General features: G+C 44.7%; 2 protein-coding genes and 1 long non-coding RNA gene across 3 annotated transcripts in view; 1 reads left to right on the top strand and 2 right to left on the bottom strand.

The window, feature by feature from the left end:
- The first annotated feature begins 45 nt into the window (after positions 1-45).
- trmt5 (tRNA methyltransferase 5) lies at positions 46-4808 on the top strand. The gene is made up of 5 exons (XM_044375617.1): positions 46-111; positions 257-825; positions 2412-2536; positions 2681-3320; positions 4523-4808. Exons 1-5 carry the CDS (start codon positions 104-106, stop codon positions 4582-4584), a joined length of 1404 nt encoding a protein of 467 aa, XP_044231552.1. The 5' UTR covers positions 46-103; the 3' UTR covers positions 4585-4808.
- A 1-nt stretch (position 4809) lies between these two features.
- The window catches only part of mnat1 (MNAT1 component of CDK activating kinase), a 36083-nt gene continuing 26417 nt past the window's right edge, over positions 4810-14475 (bottom strand). Inside the window, exon 8 of the mRNA XM_044375619.1 lies at positions 4810-5127. Coding sequence (XP_044231554.1) covers positions 5007-5127 — 121 coding nt within the window. The 3' untranslated portion in view covers positions 4810-5006. The remainder of the gene's footprint in view (positions 5128-14475) is intronic.
- On the bottom strand, positions 7294-9285 carry LOC122998657. The gene is made up of 2 exons (XR_006407466.1): positions 8727-9285; positions 7294-8191 (listed from the first exon to the last, which is right to left on the bottom strand). It is a non-coding gene; the product is annotated as an uncharacterized LOC122998657 (long non-coding RNA).

Genomic DNA, 14475 nt, shown 5'->3' with positions numbered 1-14475 from the left:
GGAGACCGACCAATCAGAGATCGGTTCTCCGCTCGTTCGACCAATCACGTCGGCTCTGGTCTGCCACTGATGACGCAGTTCCAAGCATGCTTAAGGACGGAGGATGTTGAGGTGAGCTCTGAATGTGGCTTTTCTCGATAATAATAGTGTATTTAACATTTATTTAGCCGTGTGTTATACCTTTTTGTCAAACTTTTGTTAGATTGTGTTTTATTCACTTTTATGCCTCATAACAGCTGCGTTTTTGTTATTTCAGGCTCCTCAGCAGAGTCCATCCATCTGTTCAAACGCAAATCAACCTTAAACTTGCTCAAAGCTTGTGCTCAGCCTGTCCTGATTTTGCTGTGAAGCCCATAATGGAGCCCAAACTGTACCAGCCCCCTGCAGAGGTCCGGGGGATGACCTCTCTGGACAAAGAAGCCTTCGCACAGACCATTACAGTCCCAGCTCTACGGGTGCCCACTGGTGTCTTAAACAAAGTAGTGAAGAGCCTGAAAAAGTCAACCATCCAGCGTCCAGGAGTCCCCAGGGTGGTCCAGGATCAAGAGGAGAGTAGTGACGTCCGGTTAGTGCTCTTGGACCCTCACAGAGTCTCCTCGCCAAAGTCCTTCAGTGAAGCTGAAGCCGAGGCCCTGAGGTCTTTCGGTGTTGCTGAGGAGCTGCAGCACTATGAGCTGAGCTTGACCTATGATAACCTGAAGACTGAAGAAGTGCTGCAGGCCGTGCTCCCCCAGGGTCAGGATGTGACCTCTGGGTTCAGCCGGGTGGGACACATCGCACACATGAACCTGAGGGACCACCAGCTGCCATACAGGAACCTCATAGGTGAGAGAGGCCAGATGCTGTAACAGAAGGATTTCAGGCCAAAATAACACACAGACAGGTGACAAATTAAAGGAAAAAACAACATAAAGTGTCTTAAAAAGATGTTGGGTCATCATAAGCCTCCAGAAAAGCTTCAGTGCTCCTTGGTGTAGGAGCCTCTACTGGAGGGATGAACTCCAATTTTCCTAAAAATATTCCCTCATTCAGTTTTATGATGGTGGAGAGCAGTGTCTAACATATAGGTTAGGTTAAAATAGGTGTTAACTTGAGTTGAGATCTGCTGACTGTGAAGGTCATAGCATATGATCAACATCGCAACCTGTACATAAGTGTATGCATTCATTATGTTTCTCCATTTGTATATTTACCATTTTTTTCCTTTAATTTGTCACCTGTCTGTATCCAAGTGTTTGTCACCGTCTCCTCAGTAGATGACTGTATCCAAAGCTCTAGAAATTAATGAGAAAAAATACAAACATAGATATTTAGAGAGTTTTTCAAAACATTTCATTTCTGTGCTGCACAGTAGCTATAATAACAGATGATGTTTTGACCTCGTGATCAAGGTGAGACAAGCTGTGTGGTTGTGTTGGAGCATTTAGTTTGTTGCCTCTTTTTCATTTCTCTAAATCTGTGGATACCCACTACCAACTGTGGTTCTTACAGTATTTTCATGTGGTCAACCAGTTCCTAAGAGGACGGAAAGATGGTATTTTTAAGTGAGATCCAGCAGCCGTCTGGTTTTGGAATTTATTACTTTAAGATTAGTTGACCGATTTAGGGCTGCAACTAATGATTATTTTCGATATTGATTAATCTCTCGATCATTTTCTTTATTATTTGATTAGTTGTTTGGTTTATAAAATGTAAGAAAATGGTGAAAGATGTCAATCACTGTTTCCCAAAGCCAAAGTTTCAACCTAAAATGCCATTTTTTTTGTCAGTCCACAGCCCAAAGATATTCAGTTTACTGTCACAGAGGACTAACAAAACCAGAAAGCTGGAAGCAGAGACTTTTACAAATTTTTCTCAGAACGATAAATCAAATATGAAAATAGTTGGCATTAACTTTCTGTCGATAGACTAATCGATCAATCATTGCAGTTCTAGATCGATTAATTGTTTCATATATTTTTCAAGCAAACCCACCAAACATTCTCCTGTTCTGTCCTCTTATATGTGAGGATTTTCTGCTTCTCTCTGTTTCATATAACTGTCGACTGAATATATTTGGGTTTTGGACTGTTTATAGAACAAAACTAGCGATATGAAGACGTCACCTTGGATACTGAGGAATTATAGTCAATATATTACTATTTTCTGAAAGGTTCAAGAAAAAACAATTTATCGAGACAAAACTCTGCACATTAATCAAGAATGTAACCATTAGTTTGTTGCATAGTATTAATGTACAGAGAGCTGTGGCTGTAGTACATATTATCATTTAATTATATATGTTTAGTCTAAGATACAGCTTTGGATTCTTCTTTAGTTATACATTTCTGATCAAACTCAAATGACCATGGTTAATTAACAGATAAGATTTCAGAGTCAGGAAATCATATTTATTGCTTCTTCCATTGCAGGTCAAGTCATCATGGACAAAAACCCTGGTGTTACCTGCGTGGTCAATAAGACAAACATAATCGACTCAACTTACCGCAACTTCAAGATGGAAGTGTTAGCCGGGGAGGAGAACATGGTCGCCAAAGTAGGTTAAATCACTAATGTGCAATGAGGTCATGTTAATAGTACACAAATATACACATTGTGCATTTGTTCAGTTGTTCTCAAATATATTCAGAACCTGAACTGACCTGAACTCTGATGCTCATCTTCTCTGTCTGTGGTGCAGGTGAAAGAAAACGGGGTGACGTATGAGTTTGACTTTTCTCGTGTATACTGGAACTCCCGGCTGAGCACAGAGCACCAGCGTGTGGTGCAGCTCGTCAAACGTGGCGACACCGTGTTTGATGTGTTTGCTGGTGTCGGACCCTTCGCTGTCCCAGCTGCCCGCTCGGGTGCCAATGTATTAGCCAACGATCTCAACCCAGAATCCTACAGATGGCTGCAGCACAACTGCAAACTCAACAAGGTGGAGAGCAAAGTCAGAACCTTTAACCTGGATGGCAGAGCGTTCATCCAGGGACCCATGAAGCAGGAGCTGCCCACACTATTAAAGGGAAAAGCCAGTGTTCATGTGGTGATGAACCTGCCTGCCTTGGCTCTGGAGTTCCTGGATGCATTCAGAGGCCTCCTGCACCAGGAGCCTCCCTGCGATGACAACCTACCTACAGTGCACTGCTATGGCTTCTCTAAGGATGACAACCCTGACAAGGATGTGGTGGAGAGGGCTTCCCGCAGCCTTGGATTCCCCCTGGAGAACCGATGCTCTGTGCATTTTGTGCGCAATGTAGCACCAAACAAAGATATGATGTGTGTGAGCTTCACACTCCCTAAAGAGGTCCTCTTCAGCAGTGAACATGAACAGACAGGTGAGAAGTACAAAACAGTGAGGAATTCAGTAATAAACTGATAATGATGACAGCTATTAACTATGAAAGCCAAACTAAGCATTCAAACATGAACAAAAATGCCATTTATAGTATAGGAACTGTAGGATGCCTTACAGTGCTTAAAATGCAGTGTATAAAAAGTGCTCTCTGTGCGAGATGTGTAGTTTTTATATGTGATGATTTTTTTTTATACATCAATTTAGGAATATGCAACAAATAAGCACAAAACCGAAATAATAAAGGTTTTAAAACTAGATTTTGACAAGGGGACTCTCTTCAAGACAGTAATTCAATTTCAATTCAATTCTATTTATATAGCGCCAAATAATAACAGAAGTTGTCTCAGGGCACTTTTCACATAGAGCAGATCTAGACCGTACTCTTTAATTTAGAGAGACCCAACAATTCCCCCATGAGCAAGCACTTGGTGACAGCGGCAAGGAAAAATTCCCCTTTAACGGGAAGTAACCTCAAGCAGGACTGGGCTCTTGGTGGACAGAGATCTACCTTCACCGCTTGGGTTGAGAGAGAAAGAAGGAGGGACGGGGAGAGGGGAGAGAGAGACACAGAGAAGCATGATAACAATAACAATGATAATAATAATAGATATGACTAATAATAGTAATAACAATAACAACAGGAGAAGGTGTCTAGGCAGAACGCCCACAGGACCACGTCACCATCTGCGCACCATCCCCTCGGACTCTGAATTGAAAAGTTCAGGGGGATCCAAAATTAGCTTTACAGCACAAACAGAAGGTTTCTTTATTTGCATAACATGAGGGCCAGTATCACTTGACCTAACTCATTACTTAATCTCACTTATTACTATGCATCTCCACTTTTACAGGCTGGTATCGACTCTTTTCCGTCTGTGTTTTTGTTCTTCTGTTTTTCACTTGGCTGTTGATGTTAATAGGAATCTGTTCTTAATTGATTTATTTGCAAATAAAAGTAAAAGTAATGAACAAATTGAAATGAACACACTCAAAAAATGATTTTCTCAAATTTGTAGAGATAATGTTTTTATTTGCTTAATTTTTGTCTGTTGTGTTTCATTACCTGGAGTATTTGTTGCCTTATGTGTGTTTTAGTGAAATTCCAAAGGTAATTTTCTACCATTTGTACATAAAAGTTTAATTCTATTAGATTCTAAACTGTTTTCATTTAATTGTCCACAGAGCCCTCAGAGGAACCGGCCCCAAAGAGGCAGAAGTGTGAAGAGACTACAGATTCAACGTGATAATCATACAAACCTGGTATCACAAAGAGTGTGAGAGGAGACAGCTGAGTTGAGAAAAGTTGTTAAAAGTTGAGGTTTACTGTTGCTTTTATGTCTTTTAGTTCAGTAAATGACTCCCCTTTGTTCATACATGTATGTATCAGAACTGTTATTATTCAGGATGCAATAACTTACATCCTGAGTTGTTTCATTTTTAAATAAATCTGTATAATAATGGGCAAACAGTCAGTGTTCATTGTGATTTATTTAAATATAAAAGTAACACAAAATATAAAACTCCATATACAACTTAACCCAAATCAAGTCTGAGCACTACACAGCAGCTTTTGCCCTCTCCGCGGCGGTGGCGGTGCTGTATTTGTAGTCCATTCAGTTCACGTTCCTAATCGGTTGCTGTTGTACCGTTTGAGCTCTGAATGGGTTCAGCCTTTCCAAAGGAACATCCCACTGAAAGCATCCTGGATGGCTCGATGACAAGCCAGAGCTGAGTTGTATCCTCCAGCTGTGTCCTGAGGCATGGCAGCCCGCACATGGTTCAGATACCTGAGAACACACAGAAAACCACTGTCAGTGACATCAGTGAGGCATTTTGTAAATAATGTGACTGACTGGCAGCCAAAGAGCTGCTTTCAAAAGTAGTTCCTGTGAGTAACGTGAGTGTAAGTTTATTCTTCAGTAAATCCACACTTCAAGTTGTTTTTTCTGGCTCTCCGGGACTCTTTGCCCTTTTGAAGAGATGGACGACGACATACGTACCAGTACACTAACACTGGAACACCTTGTGCCTAGAAGCCTCTCCAACATGGCTCTATTAAAGTATTATAGGTGTCTTATTTTTTAAGTGCTTACAGATGTATCCTGCCGGAGCCTCTTTGCAGGTTCTTAAGCAAAGCCAAAAGTCACTGTTTATTTTCACATTTGTGCACAGACAGAAAAAACAGTGGAGCTATTAATTTAGTCTCCACATCTTGTCCCTACAGTGATAGATGCCCCAGAAGTTACAAGTCGTGTGAGTGTTTGGGGGGGGGGTGGTGTTGACCTGCGGCCCCACCCACTCTAATCCTTCCTCCACTGTTTCAAACACATACACACACACACACAGTCTGCACGTGTCGTACACCTCTCCTGTAGCATCTGTCTACAAAGCTAAAAAAGCAAAGTCCTCCAGCAACTGAGACAACACGTAGTCTTGCCCGTCAATACTGCCCCCCCTCCCACCTCCCCTTGCAGAAATCATAGTCATGGCAGAAGGGTCTAAAGCCCTCACACGAGTCTGGCTTTGTGGCCCCTGTTCCTGTGAGTCGGGGGGAGACTTCAAAGTGAGACGGGAATCAAGAGCACAGACAGCCCTCTGTGATTTCTGTGCCCATTCAAGCTGCTTTACAGAGTAACCTAACACCTGTGGGGAGGCTAAGAGAGACAGAGAGCTGAGCCGTGTGTGTGTGTGTGTGTATGTGAATGAGAGATGGACGGGGAAGAAAAAGGTGTTGGTGAAATTACACACTGAATAGATCACGCTTTGCTTTGGTGTTTTATGATTCTACAAGGTGCATTAGAGGTTTTCTCGTAACGCAATAAAACAGTCGCTAAAAATAAAGTTGAAACATACTTGCTAGCATGTTTATGACATTAAGTCAAACATTCGAGAATAGCACGCAACGTGACCTTGTCGAGTCTTACAACAGACGAGTGAAAGTGAGAAGAAGAGAAGCGAGAGATGTCAATCAGGTCTTGCACACAAAGACCACTCATCACCCACTAGAGAAACAACACGCAAGTTCAAAACAGGAGGCCCAGTGATTAATAATAACTTCATTAAGTCCAAGCTGCTGTAGCCTGTCCTTCAGAGCACTTGAGGGAGGTCTTCTCATATGGCTTCCTGCATCAGATGAGTGCTATCTATTGATTATATTGTACTGGGCCTTTTTAATGGTGAAAAAAGTGGGCTATTTACAGCCTGGCTAAGTCTGCTCTTCCTGCTAATCTAATCCCCAAGCTACTCATGTGGTCATTCCTTCCAAGAAAGCTGAGAGCTCTGTGTAACTTTATACCTGCCTGCCCCTAAGGAGAGAGAGAGCAAGAGAGCAAAAGGAGAACATGAAGGTGGGGGAGAGGGAGGAAAAAGGGTGAGGGGGTGAGGGGGGTGGGTGGGAAGTAGACAGAGGAGGGAGGATGTGAGGTGAAATCACCTTTGGGTATCATCATCACAAATACTCTTCTCTTAAACCAACCCTGTCTGCCCCTCTGCTCACCCCAAACACCCGGGGGTAGTTCAGTTCTGCTCCATTAATTTGTACGTGCATCTTCCTGTAAAGGCCAACCACATACACGTACATGCAGAAGACCGGCTAGATGTTCGTAAGGCTGAAAGATAAATTAGATTTTTTTTCTTCTGACTTTAAAGACTGTGCTTGACAATGCCGACCAGTCAGGAGTGGACTGACAACAACCAAGACACGCGAAGACACGAAATGCATTAAATATGTGCTGCATTCTTGCCTACGAAAACAGGCAGACTCTCTGCAGTGCTTTCAATCATAAAATGTAATGCAAATTCAGACCTACACCCTCTGCTCCGAGCCCCTCTGACGCTACTGTTTCAGTGTGTGCGCTAACACTCTCCGCACCCTCCCTCCCCATCACCGCCCACCCGTCCCCCTCTTTCTCCCTTTCTCTCCAAGGACTGGACTGCCTTTTGTTCGAAGGGCCCTGAAACCCAAGCCGTTTCGGCCGGTAACATCTTTCACTCTCTGGGCCCCACTGGAGCATTAGCTGCAACTCGATATGGGTCTTTTCAAAGCCTCATATTATTGGGTAAATATGGGTCACTTTGGACTGGCCCATTATGTCGCTTGGGGGGAGCGGGAAAAGACGAGTGCAGGTGATGAAGACAACTGAATGACAAAGTGTGACAGTGTGCGTGTCAGACTGCAATTGTCATTGGGGAATATGATGATGGGGGGGGGGGGGGGGGGGTTTCCATTATCATACATACTAAAAGGAATAAAATAGTTTTTTTTATTTTTCCTTGCCATAAACAATGGGCATGAATTATTGTAATATTCATTTGGAATCAACAGCAACACAAGTGTCAAATTTATAAAATGTGAAATTGAAAATATTGACATCTCAAAATCATAAATGATGTGATCATACTACTCATAATGTCTGCTGCCATCCTGCTATTTCAAAAAACCATGTGTTGTTGGATCAAAACCGTTCAGAGCTAACAACATTTTTCCACTTGGGTCTGGAAGTCTGAATACCTGGGCAATGTCTCCTGTTAATGCTAATAACGGTCAGAGATTTCACTGACGGGACCCTGAAAGTATTCTCCACTCCTGCTGCCTGGAAAACACTGCAAAGCCCCATCTCTAATTCAAAGTGAAAAGATAAGTGGTGAAATGTTCCGGCGGGTTCTGCGTGATTTCCAGCTGAGAATGTGTGGCTCCTCTTTGTGTTTGGATCAGCGATGCCGCCGTGGAGTGGAGGGTGTCTGGGTTCTTCAGGGAAATAGCTGCGAGGTTGGGAATCCGGAGGGAAAACAGGAGATATCAGGCAGAGGTGCAGGCTGCGTTGGGCCCCTTGTCTAGACTCCATGTGTTGGCTGGAAATGGATTAAGAAGAGCTGTGGAAGACCAGGCTTGATGGAAAAGAGTCCTGTGATTCTACAATGGCTATTTCATCAGGAAGACACATAAGTCTCTTTCACACATGCACTGCAACTCTGAACTTATCTAGACATCACCTAGTAGGACTGTATCTGAGAACACATATGTCCAAATCAGTTGGACCGGACATTAAATGGACTTGTGTGAAGGGGAAACTCCTGACAATGTCTGGACCTGATTCTCAGGACATTTTCTGGAGTTAATATGAGAAAACGGCTTTAAATCAACATACAAACCACAGAACAGATGCATGAGACAATGGAGCAACCCAGATCGGTCTAAAACAACACTCACTGTAGAGTTACTGTACGTGGTTTGGCTGCGTTTCACACTTGAAAACTTTATATTCCTGTTTAATATACAGCAAGTTCAAAGGAGCTAAACAGTTCTTTGTAAAGCAATATCTGTATGAATCCATAAATTCTGAAGTTTTGCTGCTCTTGCATTTTCCTTTTAAGTCTCAGCACTGACCTGAGACCGGGCCTCAGCTTGGCACCTGTCTGCTTTCACAGCACCCTCACTGATCCAGGGTCAGCTCTTATTTTCACAGCACAAAGGATCAGAGGCTTTTTGGATTCAGCTTGTCATCAGCATGATTCATGACCCAAACAGGGTAAGTTGACTTTCAGGCAAGTTGGGAAGATACGCCAATATTCTGTTATATCAACACTGGAGGGGAAAATTACGTCTATGAAAGATTAATCAATAACCCTGACTCTACCTGAGACTGCTCCAAGGACTGAAGCCTCATTAACTATGTTTACTAAAGCAAAGGAGCTTAGACTGTTGTGTTGAGTCGACATAGAGGGCAGCTGACGAGCACAGGGCATGCTATATATGAACAGAGGCTGCCCCATACTTCTGAAAGGCCAGTCATGAGCCTGTTGGATGGCACAGTGAATGTCCGGAAGTCTTCCTTTAGCGCACTGCTCCAGCAGCGGTTGAGGATTCCTGGCCTGGGAATGATGGGGGCTGGAGGAGGGGGCCGCAGGAGGGGTAGGGGGGGTGCAGAGCCACACACCTGCCAGATGATTTGTCATTATAGAGGGGTCAGCACTCAGCTGTCACCCCCTAATCACCCATCCTACCCCCTTAAGTCACCCCCCCCCACCCCTGCCTCTTCACCCCCAAACTCCACTCCGGTCCTCCAAAAACACCCCCTGCATTCCTCAGGCAGCTCCGGTTTCACTCACAGCACTGCTACCCCATCTGCCCCTCCTTCCTACACTCTACCCTGAGAGAAAATGTACCCCTGTGAGAGACACAGCACACTGAGCGCATTGTGTGGATGTGCGATGTGTGCTTATGCCCCTATGTGTGTGTCTACACAATTCACATGTGTGTGAATACATGTTTGTCTAAGGGCAAAGCTGTTTGTATCAATACTAACGGCGAAACCGATGGAGCAGAATTTTAGCAGCAGAGAATGTGTGAATTGGTCCAGGCTGCGGTCCAGAAACAAAACCCCTGCAGACAAGCCAAACACAGAGGACTCTCACAGGTATACTATATCTGTCAACAGCAGTCTTTCATCACCACAGGTCATAGGTCACACTCTTTTCCATTGAATGCAGCTTCCTCTGGGATGTGTGAGTGTGTGAGACAGATCCTCAGCCATTAGACTACCCACTGTCCACCAGATTATCTCAAGTTGTACTCTGTGAGTGTGTGAGGGGGGCTCCATGCGGTTACATCATATCCTCACGAGCCTATGGACCCCTTATCCATTATCATGTGTCTTATCATCATCACTAACAGGGTGAGTCTGCCCCTCAGGATCCCAAAAGAGAGGAGGAGGAGGAGGAGGGGGATGAGAGGATCGCTAACACTTAGTTAAGGGGGAAACATGTTTAGAGCGTTAACAGAAGCTTTGACACTTGACATTAACGCTTATAGAAATACATTTTCATGTCAAGTGACTGACACTCTGTAAGCTGTCCTCAAGATGGCAGCTTGCTGGTATCAGTGATAATGACTAAGAGGTACACTTGTTTTTGTGTCTATGAAAGACAACCTTGTAGAGGTGCCTTCGATAAAGGACTATTGTGCTACATGCACCCAAAAGCAACTTCACTTCCTGGTCCAAGCGTCACCTGTCACTACTCATCCAGAGCTCTCGAGTCTTGGCCCTGCACCTCCTCAGTCAAACCTGATGGGGGCAGTAGAGGTTGGCTGACTAGCTGAGCCACAAGCTTCACACCTAACCACAGCCGAGGGGCTTGGAGAGGCATCACACACCCTGCTAGCCACTTGATACACAGAGCATCTTTCTTTCGTCTCCTGAGCTGATACTTGATAACTCTGCCCCCTGGAGAGCTTAGAGGAAAGATAGGGGGGGGGGGGGGGGGGGGCAAACTGGACTGGAGAGGGAGGATAATGACATGACATCAGTGTCATCGTTAACCAAATAGGGCCGTAAACAATGGAAGAACATATGCTGTTCAGTGAATGGCTGCTAGCACATGGCACACCCATATACACACACACACACACACACACAGAAAAGGAGCCTTAACAGTTAGATGTAACATTCTGGGAATAGAGCACTGATACAGAGTAGAAGAATAGAGTTTTCCTGGGGGGACTCTCCTCCACAGGTATCAGTTACAGAAGCACCTCAAGCACTGGGGAGAGGCAAAGAGGATTTCAATTAGGGAGAAAGATGGGAAGAGACCAAAGAAGGGGGGGATGGAGGAAAACAAAAAGATAGGGAAAGGTACAGCAGGGGGAGGGTCATAATTCATATATCGTAGTGGAGGAGTACCTCCTTCTATTAGGTGTGCGTGGCAAGTCCCCACAGCCAAGCCTCACATGACGGGAGTTTGTTTTCTTTCTCCAGCTCTTAAGAGGGGAAAATGAGCCAGCTAATCCCCCTGTACATTGCCGGGCCCTTTGCCCCAGGGGTGAAGAGCAGGGGAGAGGAACAGAGTTCCAGTCTGTTGGTGTTTGTGTTAACACAAACTGAGTGTGCGTGTACGTGTATGCATGGTTATGAGCACCATTAAGCTTGAAATCAAAGCATGCAACCCTAGAGAGTGAGCGGCTGCTTTGCAAACCTCCACACAGATCAGTGTGTGTTAAAATAGTCAGGAGACATCACCTCACCCTCTGCTGGGTGTTGACCCTGTCGCCTCTAGGCTGTGACACAAATAAACCTGGAGGCAAGAGAGGCTGTTATCCCCGGAGTTCCCTGATCGCTGGTGTCTCCTTCACTGGCATTGGCCTGGTTTGGCCTGGCCTGGGTTCATCGCAGGAGGAGACTGCTGGTCTGTCTGGCACACGGCCCACAGAGGGAAAACAATAACATTAAAAGCGGTGCTCTTTCAGATGACCAGAATACACACAAGACAAATGTATTTCCCGCTCTGTCATTCTGTAATGCTCCCTCCTTTTCAGCCCGCTCTTTGGGTTAGAAATGAGTCACCCACAAGTAAAAAGCCTCCAGTCAACTACAGCGCGTGCTTATTTTGACTCATACTTCAAGAGAAGATCAATATTTGCACAGATCTATGGGAGGGAAAACAATAGTGATCTGGCCTCCACCAGCGCTGTCTGTTAATGGTCTGTTTACTGAGACAGACGGGATAATGGCCTGGGTGGGGGCTGGTGGGATTGGACGGTGGCCGCACTCCACTCTGTTTCTGATCTGGTTAGTAACGAGGAAAGTAAGCACCCACAGTGCGAGAAGCTGAGAATCGAAGCTAGGCGGTGGCTATGTGATGAGTGAAGATGGGGCATCCTGTTGACACAGACAGGTTTGCAAGTCAAATAGGTGTATTCAAGCCTCCACACTTTTATAGCGCCTGCAGTCTCTTTTGGCTATGCAAATTTAAAATCTGTGAGCCCTGTGGCTCCAGTCAAGCTTTTAGATCTGAGCTATGGAAGCACTTAAATGGTCAGAGAAGCACTGCATTGAAGTCTATAGTTTCTGCCTATGCTGGATCTAGTAACACAAGATACTGGCACGTGTGTAGTGTGGAAGAATAGAGGATATCAAATATCTGAGAAACCAAGTTCAGCTTTAGGTCTTGGTTATGGTGGCAACCCCAAAGTATTTGAGGGAAAGCCCTATTGTTATGCAAGAGCCAAATAAACCATTTTCCAATAAATAGTACTGTTGGGCAACATCACAGAATATTTTAATTGGTTGAATGAGCGCAAAATATGTGCCTTGAGACATTATCTAACAGTAGTAAAAGTAGATCAAAGACCACTGCTCTTGAGGGAGTTCATTTGAGGTCATGCTAACCGGCACCTCAGTCTCCAGCTCATAACTTAAGCATCAAAGCTGTGTTTGTGTGAGAGTGTGCCTGAGTGCATGACTGTTTGAGGCCCTGAATGTGAGACTCGTCTCTCCAAGGTGCCATCACTCTGCTCCCGTCAGTCTCAGCGCTCTAACGTCCCGGTGCTGCACCTCAGGTCCCCCGTGGTCAGTGACCTCTGATCCCTCCCCCCACGGCCCTTCCAGGCCCGTCAGGCCCATCAGATGGATATGTGCCCTGCAGGGATCAGAGAACTCGAGATACATGGAAAAGCTATTCATGGCCGTTTCTAGACATTCCTCTGGAGTGGCTGTCCTCTGCACATTTAGAGAAAAAGAAGAATATCACGGCTGACTTGCACTTTCATCACAGAGGGAGAGAGGGAAAGCAGGGGAAGGAAAGAATGATTTGTATGCAATTTAAACCTCATATACTCCAATTTGGTGATGGCAGAAATGGATTCAATAGTCCTCTATGGACCATGTTTAGTGGTCCTGCTAACTCCCAGAGCCAAATCCGGGGTCACTGGTAGTGCTTTTGGCCAGCTAGTCTAGAGCTGGGGAGATGGAGCGCTTAGACCTGGAGTCAGGCCAACCCGGCAGGGAGAGGCTAGCAAAGCTGACTGCCAGGAACTGAGGGCTATGATGGCACCACTGACTATTCTGGATATCTCCCTCCCACCAAAGCACTTAACATGCAGTATAAGCCAACAAACAAACAAACAAACAGACACACAAACACACCAATCCAATCACATAAACACGCAGACGCCACCAAGGGATGCTTGGAAAGCTCAAGCACACAGGCAGGAGGAGAGCATCACTCAGAGACCCATTAACCCCTGGCTCCCAACCAGAACAGTGAGCAGATGTCCTTTAAGTACACGTTAAACATAGCTAGACTATGTGTGTGCACAAGTGATTTATGTATTACTTTCATTTGTACATGTGTACGTACATATGGCCATAGAAAGATTGAGTCACATTAAATAAAGACTTGGGGGCAGTTTCCAGGCGATGAAAATGATTGGTTGTTCCATGGTTTAGGAATAAAGTTGACAGAAAACTACCCATCACTGTCTGAACCTTCTAGTTTAAACCTTCAACCTGACCAGTTGTCTGTTTTGGTGGGAGAAAGTGAGGACTACTTCCTTGTGCAGAGAAGTGCATCCCCAGGAGAGGAGCTCCAGACTAAACACTGCTCATTCAGCTGCTCCCCTTCACCCCACCGACAAGAGACGGATGCTTGACAAGCGCTCCCAACAGAAAACCTCACTTTTTCCACCAATTATAGAAAGCAATGCGGAGTGGGGGAGGAGGCAAAACTTCAAAATATTATACACACTGGCATTTGGCGAAGTGCATTGAGCAACCTCTGTCAGAGAGAGATGGGCTAATTTCAGGGCGACCTGTGCCAACACAAACAACTGTTCTGGCTAGCTTTCATTGTCAGCACTTGAGGTTTGAGTCGAATTTTTCAACGCTCTGCAGCCAATTTCTCTTTCCCCTTTTTTTCCCCCCATATGATTTGTCCTTGTCCAAGATCCCAGTCAGTCTTTCATCGCCGCAGTCAGAGCTTAAAAACTATTCTTGTAGAAAACAAACTCAGACCCAGATGCTCATCTACACACACACAAACAAAAATAGAAAGTGCATTTTTGCGCATGTCTACATGAGCTCATGTACATAAACAGACTTATATTAACTATAATGCAAGCATGACTTCATTGGTGCGGTGTATTTTGGTGTATGCAAGTGCTTCCACTCAGGTTATGTCCATCAGTAGGCTCAGGATCGGAGCGAGGGGGCAGGAGTTAAGACGACTACTGCTTCAATCTTTGTTGCTTTGTGCTGAGATTCATATCATAGCCATGTCAATGTAAACATCATGTGTTTCTGTTTGTGTCTCCAATAGAGTATTTACTTCTTCTTTGATTTTGTTTATTAAAGGCTTTTACT

This window comes from Thunnus albacares, chromosome 15 (genome assembly GCF_914725855.1).
Source record: "Thunnus albacares chromosome 15, fThuAlb1.1, whole genome shotgun sequence".
Classification (NCBI taxonomy): domain Eukaryota; kingdom Metazoa; phylum Chordata; class Actinopteri; order Scombriformes; family Scombridae; genus Thunnus; species Thunnus albacares.
The sequence above is the reverse complement of the archived record's forward strand: the minus strand, read 5'-3'. Positions and strand labels throughout refer to the sequence as shown.